General features: G+C 31.4%; 1 protein-coding gene across 3 annotated transcripts in view; it reads left to right on the plus strand.

Moving 5' to 3' along the window:
• USP25 (ubiquitin specific peptidase 25) overlaps positions 1-8,188 on the plus strand; it is a gene marked incomplete at its 5' end in the record, with an annotated part of 145,661 nt that extends 137,473 nt beyond the window's left edge. For all 3 annotated transcript variants that reach the window (XM_079704213.1, XM_079704214.1, XM_079704215.1), the window contains 3 exons: positions 3,561-3,684; positions 7,080-7,275; positions 7,585-8,188. In XM_079704213.1, coding sequence (XP_079560339.1) covers positions 3,561-3,684; positions 7,080-7,275; positions 7,585-7,757 — 493 coding nt within the window. In that variant the 3' untranslated portion in view covers positions 7,758-8,188. The remainder of the gene's footprint in view (positions 1-3,560; positions 3,685-7,079; positions 7,276-7,584) is intronic.
• Between the last annotated feature and the right edge of the window lie 205 nt (positions 8,189-8,393).

Consider the following 8,393-nt stretch of genomic DNA (forward strand, 5'->3'; position numbering starts at 1 on the left):
ATTTTTGTATTCTATTCAGATGTGACCTCATCTATAGAAAAGGTTTTGTTCACAGTGTATATTTTCAGTAAATGTTTTATTTTAGAACAGTCTTAGATTTACAGAGAAATTGCAAAATTAATACAAAGAGTTCCATATACTCCACATACAGTATATTTTCCATTTTAAGCTAAATCTGTAAAGCTGGCATTATTGTCATTGTTTTTATCAGCTCTCAAACACTAAAATTGAAACTTAGAATGGAATAGGATTAGATTGAAGCCAAGAAGTTTGCTGGGGACCAAAGAAGCTGGTAGCCCAGCAAATGGAATTCTTTGTATTCTCCAGCATCTGCCTTCCAGTCACTAGCCTTTTTCCTGTTCTTTCTGAGTTTAATCTTGACTTCAAATTAGAGATAGTGTTTCTAATCTGTCTCTTTCTCTGAACTTCCAGGTACTATAAAAAATATAGCTGCAGAAAACTAATCACTTGTCTTCTAAATACTGCGACTGTAAATATTTTAGATTACTTCTCATACAAATTACAGATGGTTTTAAAGGAATTTCTGCTTTTTAAATTGCAATCATTGTTATTGAGAAGAAAAGGATACATATTGATTTATTGACCATTATAGATTATTCACTAATGTGTATTTACTTATTATCCATGTATTTCTCAATTCATATCCTTTAACATTAATTTACTTGACTAAGGATTTTTTTATGTGCTATATTTAAAATACACTGTAATACTGCTGCCAAGTAAAAGGGATATTGATTTCTTTCTCTTTTTTCCTTTTCTTTTTTATTGTGTAAAGTATAAGTAACCTCCACTTGAGGTAATAATGTTTTTTTTAAATGCCAACATGGAACATTACTTCTAGAGCTGCTGTCCAACATGGTGGCCACCAGCCACATGCAAAAATTTAAATTTAAATTAATTAAAAAATTTAAAGCTAAGAATTCAGTTTCTCAATCATACTAGCCACATTTTGAATGTTCAGTAGTTACGTGTGACTAGTGGCTACTGTTCTGGCCAGCACAGATACACCACTTCCATTATTGCAGGACGTTCTGTTGGACAGTGCTGCTCTGTTCGTTGGACAGTACACAATGCCATCATTCTTACACTTATCAAAATCTTAAAAGTTATCACACAAAAGTAAAAAGTAATGTTAATACTTGGGTACAAATTGTTAAAGTCCTAGTGATTGTGTACTTTTAAGATAATTCACTTTGGTCACTGAAATAGAAAACTATTTTGATCAGTAGCTCTATTTTATTATTTTATTAATATTTTGGTCAAAGTTTTATTTAATAGGGATATTCTAATTAGCTTTAGGATTTTGGAGATAAAGTTTTCTGAGAAAAATATTAACATGGTCTTACAATTGAATAGAGTATCTAAAAGGTATTTCCATTTTATAGGTAAAGAAACTGGGCTCCACAGTGCTGCAATAACTTTGTCAAGATCACACGACTAACTAGGGAGAGAAAAATTGAAATAGAGACCTCTGTATTCTTGTATAATTTAATGAAATCAGAAAAGGACAAAACGTATTCATTATCTCAATAAGAATTAACAAGATGAACCTGTCATTTTCTTGCTCTCTGCATAGCTTCTACATTAGCTTTTCTGAGTTAACATTTGTTAAAGGACTTTAAGTATAACTTGGAATTATGTTTAAATTTCATAATTTGCTTATTCTTAAATATATTCTTCTTGGTAAAGTGAATATTCTTAGCATAGCAAATGTGAAAGCTCAGCTAGAAAATTAGTAATGGTGACAAATAATATTTATGGAATATTGTAAAAAGAAATGTTAATTTTACCACCTTAAATATAGCGGTTACCGTAACTAGCAGTGTATAAAACATTGCCAAAAGGTTCTGTCAAACTTGTTTTTAATGAAAACTTAGCACTTGAAAGCCATAAATTGAATTATTTATTGATGGGTCATTATTACTTCTCTGAGTAGTGAAATGAAATCATGTTTTTAGGAACCATAATTTTACAGCAGTAAAAATGGAAGATAAAGAGAATCTATCAGGCTACATAGTCTTATTTTATCTTAAATAAGAATTTGGTAACTGGACTGCTGAATTTTATTCTGATTACTTGAAATGTAAGCACTTTAAAGGTTGACAAAATGTAGAACGTTTTGTGTACTTCACTAGAAAATTGGAACATGTTCATGGTTTCAGAGCTATTCTCAGAGTGATGACTCAGGTCTAGAAAGCCAGATATGGATGTCATTCAGGGGAGATCTTTCAACAGGAAACTTAATAGCTATAAAAGGAAAGGTAGATGTGCCAGCAAACTAATTCAACTTAGTGGTGTAAAACAACATTTAATATTATTATCACTCTTTAAACAAAAAAAGCTTTAGCTGAGACTATACCCATATTATTTCAAAATAAGATTTCATACCCTAAGTTTTCTCAGAAACAAATTCCTAGTAAAAGCTGTTTTCAAAACATAACTTAAAAGAACTTATTTTTTATGAAGTAGTTTCAGGTGTGTAATTTGATTTGTCATGAATGTGTACATTAATTTCCACATAATTCTACATTTAACATTTGGACTATAGACTTGACTTGTTTCTGAACACTTGAAATTAATAAACAGTAACACTGATTGGCAGTAAACATTGTTTCTGTACAGTATTTCACTTTTTAGGATGTTGCATTTTTCTGAATTTGTGAGGAGATACATTATGATTGGAAAATCTGACACATAGGAAATATCTTAAAATATCTTTCATATTTCAGTTATACAAATATATAGCTGTACATATTTTTTCCTACAGCATGTTAGGAGAAGAATAATCATTTTAGAGACAAATATAATACTCAAACATTTTTCCCATATTCCCTTTTTAAAACCTAGTTTGAACTTCTTAAGGTCCAGACTTATACCAATAGCATATTAATATTAACTATAAAACAAAGGCGTAACCCTGCCTGCCTTTTATGTTAGTGTTTTCTGTTGTCTGTTTGTATCCCACTAGATTTCCCAGATTTAGAAGCATTTTTTCCCTTCTACTTCACCCATCTCCTTTGGATATTCTCCCCTCTGTTACATTTTTCTCAATGAGTAGAACTGTGCCCTCACATAGAAAAAAACCTGACTAAAAAAGAGTCACTGAATGAATCCAGTGCTGTTCGTGATAAAGGAACAAAGTAATCTGATCCTTCCCTCAAACAAAAATGGCATTATGTTGTTTAAAAAGTAGATCGTTGACTTTCACATCATTGTTAATTTTGAGTCTAAATGGAAATAAATACCAGGGAAGACAGAAGGAACTCTGAATTCATCAATTATGACCTTTTTCTCTCAGTTTTTTCTTAATTCCTAGCTCTGTTTTTTGTTTGTTTTACTTTTAAGACAACTATCTGCTGGTTTCAGATGCGGCTGTTGCTCAAAAGATGCCTTCAGGCATACAGTGTATCATCAGATGATATTTTTTATTTTAATGTTCTGGATAATCAAAATTTAAATGTATACTTAAAATGCTTTAAAATTGTAATTGACCTTTTTTTACAAAGATAAAATACTAATACTCTACTTTTTTTTTTAAGTTATATAGATTCCTTGCTGTTCCTTATCTGTGCTTATCAGAATAACAAAGAACTCTTGTCCAAAGGCCCATACAGAGGACATGATGAGGAATTGATATCACATTATAGAAGAGAATGTTTACTAGTAAGTTGAATGGACACAGTATGTGTTTACTTTATCATTTTGTCTTACATTGGGGCAATTATCCAGACTCATATATAAGTGATTGACTATTAATTCTGATGGGGTGTCATGATGATGTCTATAATCTGGGTCTATTCCCTTGAGGTGGGAAAATATACTCAATTCTTTATCCCTTCTTCTTTAAGGATCTTAAGTTTTACAGATGATGAACCAGATATGTTCTTAAAATGAGATCAGAATAATTACATTTTTATATTTGGATTTCTTCTCATTCTGCCATTCCCTCTTTTGATGACAGGCTAAATGATGTGATGAATTATCATCATTATTATTTCAGAAAAAGAATAGATTTTTCTGAGTTTTTATAAATAGTATATTTGGTGTACATGATGTTAAAGGATTCATTGTAGTGTAATATCCTTTTTTTTCACCTACTCAATGGAATATTTTTCCTCAAATATTTTTACTATGTGCTGAAATATTATTGTTGTTATAAACTTTAAGAAATCTTTTTAGCAAGTTGTTTTTTTTCCCCCACCACTTTACTCTCTAGATATCTGGAGTACTTTGTTAATGTTTCTTGAGTCAGCTAACCTTTATGTATAAAATAACAAATTCCATCTTTATACTTTTTTCTGATTAGATTTTATTTAGCTATTAACATGACTATAGATTGTGAACTTCTAAGTTGCAGTTTTTTTCTATAAAATATATAAAGGTATTCAAAAGTGTATGATTTTTGAATCTATATAGTTTACTTGGTTTATGTGTACTTAAAAAAACTTTAAGTAGGTGTACTGGTGAAATGTTTTCTTTCAGTAGAACTACATGGTATATGTTAATTGTAGTCTGTGGTATGTTTTCAGAATTTTTGAATGGGAATATTAGAAGCTTGTGATCTTGTTATTTTTCTCTTAGCTGATTTTGCTGCATTTGAGTGTATTTTAAGACTTGAATTGTTGATGGTTTGTATCCATTAAGGATGGTATTCTTAATTTGATCAGTTTCAAAAGGTTTTTAATCAACCCCTGAGAAGGAAGACCTGAATTATATATATTTCAGTTTAAAAAAGTACAGTGTTTTATATGATTATATAAAATTTTACATTGAATGAGTTAAAGCAATTTTTAATGTAAAAATGTTACAGTGTTGGGATATTGAAGTATTTTGGTAAAACTGTTTTAAACATAAATACAACCAAAACTTGATGGTTATTCTAAGACATTTGTAAAATGGTAGAATGTGTTTCTTTTATCATTTTAGGTTAGTAAACCAGCCACACTTTGTTGTTTCACATGGGGATTTAAATAAAACCTCAGGAGGATTATTTTAGTGTTCCTTTAAGGTTTTTCTTTTTTTTTTACATTGAGTATTTACTAAGTGTCATATTCTGAGGGATGCAAAGATAAGTAAGACCTATTATTTATCCTAAGAGAATTTAATCTGGTGACTGATGTACACAGATAATTTTTATATTTCAGAATAAGTATTATTATGAGAAATATGCAAAATAATATGCCTGGAATTGTTGGGGAGAAGCTTAAGAGATAAGATAAACACTGTTCTGGACCTTGATGGATAAATAAGAGTTTAATGCCTTGTAGAGAAGAGAGAAAAACATCCCAGACAAAGGAATATCATATGAAAAGGCATGGAAAGTATACAACAGAAAATGAAGATAAATCCATTGTGGCTAAGTTATGAGGAACAGGGTTAGGTGGAAGTGATGAAGCCAACAGGATTTGTTGATGTCAGACTGTGAAGAAGCTTATGCACCATTCTAATGCATTGGTACTGTTGTAAAGTTGGTGTAAGTTTGGCATGATCAGGTTTATTTTTGGAAAATAATTCTGGCAGTAGTATACTAGAAGATGAACTGGAAAGGAGTAAAGATTGAAATGAAGAACACTAGAGGAGATAGGGAAGAGAGGGCGAGAGCCTCAACTAAGGCAGAAGTACAATGAATATGAAAGAGAGTGTATATAAGATGGTAAAGGAAATGAAATCAAGGACTTGGTAACTATTAGATGAGTGGAAAGAAGGAAATAGAAGCATTAAGTCTGCCTGACTTACTAGTTCTGTCTGGCTTTCGGGACTCTTAAGAGAATAAGGTTGGCTTTGGACATACTATGTTTGAGTTGTTTCTAGGATATGTTTTGAACTTAACATCGAATTTCAGAATAATTATATGTCTTTGAGTGCAAATTATAAAAATTATACTAGATACTTAAAGGTTTACCTCATTTAATCCTCTTAACCACCGTGTAATGAAGGTAATAGTATCTCATTTTTCATATAAAGACGCTGAAGCTAGGAAAGTACTTGTTTGCTGAAGGTTAAATAATTTGCTTAGTGGCTGAATTGGACGTTCAGCATAAGCCTCTCTACAAAATCAAGATAAATTGCACAAGAATGACATAACATAACCATAAGAAATAATAAAATTTTTGTATTTGAAATTCAGCTTAAAACTATTTAAAAATCACATTGATCATTCTGTAAACATAAGACTTCAGACATAAACGTCTTATTATACCTGTACCTTTTTATCTGTCTCCTATGTTTCTGATTATCTCATGGATTTCTCTCTTCTACTCAATTAGATGTCAGCACACTTGGCCTGTGCTCCAGCCTACCACTTGTTTTTATAAATAAAGTTTTATTGAAACATAGGCATGCCCATTCATTTACATATGGCTGCCTTTGTGCAGCAATGGCAGAGATCAGTCATTACAACGAAAACGATATAGCCCTCAAAGCCTAAGATATTTCCTATCTTGTCCTTTACAGAAAAAGTTTACTGATCCCTGTATTGTAAGGGATTGTAAGCTCCATGAGAGTTTTCTGTATTAATCACTTGGGTACTCCTGCATCTAGAACAGTTTCTGGCACATGGCATGTACTGAGTAAGAATTTTTTGAAGGAATAAATGAACTAATGGATTACCTTTATATTTTTATATCAAGAAATATAACAGTCGCTGTTCAGTTGACATTTATGGAAAAGATGATGAGTTTTTCAAAAATTTCTTTGTTTTTAAAATTACTTTGAGTGCTTGTCAAATTTTAGAATTGGGGGAAATTCACCTCTGGAGAACAAATTTTAAAATGGTCCCTATAGTGAAGATCAAAGTAAAATAAACTGAACTTAAGCTTTAAAAACATGGCAACATTATTTCTCCCAGTTCTTTTTTGCTTTTGTTTCTGTTGTTATATGCATAGCCTTTTCTAAGAGACTTTTCTTGCTCAATAGGTTGAGGTTGCTTTTTGTGACTTCCATTTGTTCTAATACTGTCTGCGAACATGCTTGTTATGTTGCCTTCAGTATTAACACTTACATTTTTATTTAATTAAAAAAGGAAACAAACCTGTTGTTCTTTTTTTCATTGCGTTAAGAAATTAAATGAGCAGGCTGCAGAACTGTTTGAATCTGGAGAGGATCGAGAAGTAAACAATGGTCTGATTATCATGAATGAGTTTATTGTCCCATTTTTGCCCTTGTTATTGGTGGATGAAATGGAAGAGAAAGATATACTTGCTGTGGAAGATATGAGAAATCGATGGTGTTCCTATCTTGGACAAGAAATGGAATGTAAGTTTAAACAATGCAGGTGGACAGCTGGGGTGTTGGGATTAAAAGCAGTGAGAATTAGATGCTAGTTATTATCATTTTTTATATTCTGTAACATGTTTATATTCGCATCAGTTTTTTTTCTTATTTACAAACTAAGCTGTGCACACTACTGTTGCCATTTATGTTTTACTTCTTCCCCCAAAATGGTAATAATTTTACATGTTTTGAAATGAAACATCAACTGACCACTCCAGATTAATAAATCTTGTTGAAGATAATTTCTCTCCCTGTCTATCTTTAGTTACGTCTAATTGTTTATATTTGCAGCAAACCTCCAAGAGAAGCTGACAGATTTTCTGCCAAAACTCCTTGATTGTTCTACGGAGATTAAAGGTTTCCATGAGCCGCCGAAGTTACCTCCGTACTCCACGCATGAACTCTGTGAGCGATTTGCCCGAATCATGTTGTCCCTCAGTCGGACTCCTGCTGATGGAAGATAAACTGCACATACTTTCCCTAAACACACTGTATAAACTTTATTTTAGTTCTTAACTTTTGCCTTCCTGTTACAGGGTTTGCTTGTTGCTGCTATAGTTTTTAACTTTTTATTTTAATCACCGCAGAAGACAAAAGGACTCTACAGACTTTAGCCAGACTGCAAACAAAGCTGAGAATCGCATGGTGCTCAGACTTTGTTTTGACCAGAACTGATGTATAATTACAAATCCAATTGATTTTATTATGGCAAAATCATGCTTTTACCACTTGTCTTTACAGTATTACTTTGCTTTTATCTTTTCTTTATCTACAGCTTTCCATTCAGTCTGGATCCTCCATGACTACAGCCATTTAAGTGTTCAGCACTGTGTACAATACATAATATTTGGTAGCTTGTAAATGAAATTAAAGAATAAAGTTTTATTTATGGCTACCTATGTGTTTGTAAGCAGGTATATATTAGTGTATTTTTTTAGTTATATAAATGAATTTTGGGGATTCTTTAAGATTGGGTGATAAATAGATTAATACACACTTTTAATTTTGCTCTAATGTTAGCACATTAGAAATTTACTAAGTACTTGACACTTAAATATATCTGTATTTTTGACTAAGTTGTTAAACTTAGTATGGCACCT

This window comes from Hyperoodon ampullatus, assembly GCF_949752795.1.
Source record: "Hyperoodon ampullatus genome assembly, chromosome: 5".
Classification (NCBI taxonomy): domain Eukaryota; kingdom Metazoa; phylum Chordata; class Mammalia; order Artiodactyla; family Ziphiidae; genus Hyperoodon; species Hyperoodon ampullatus.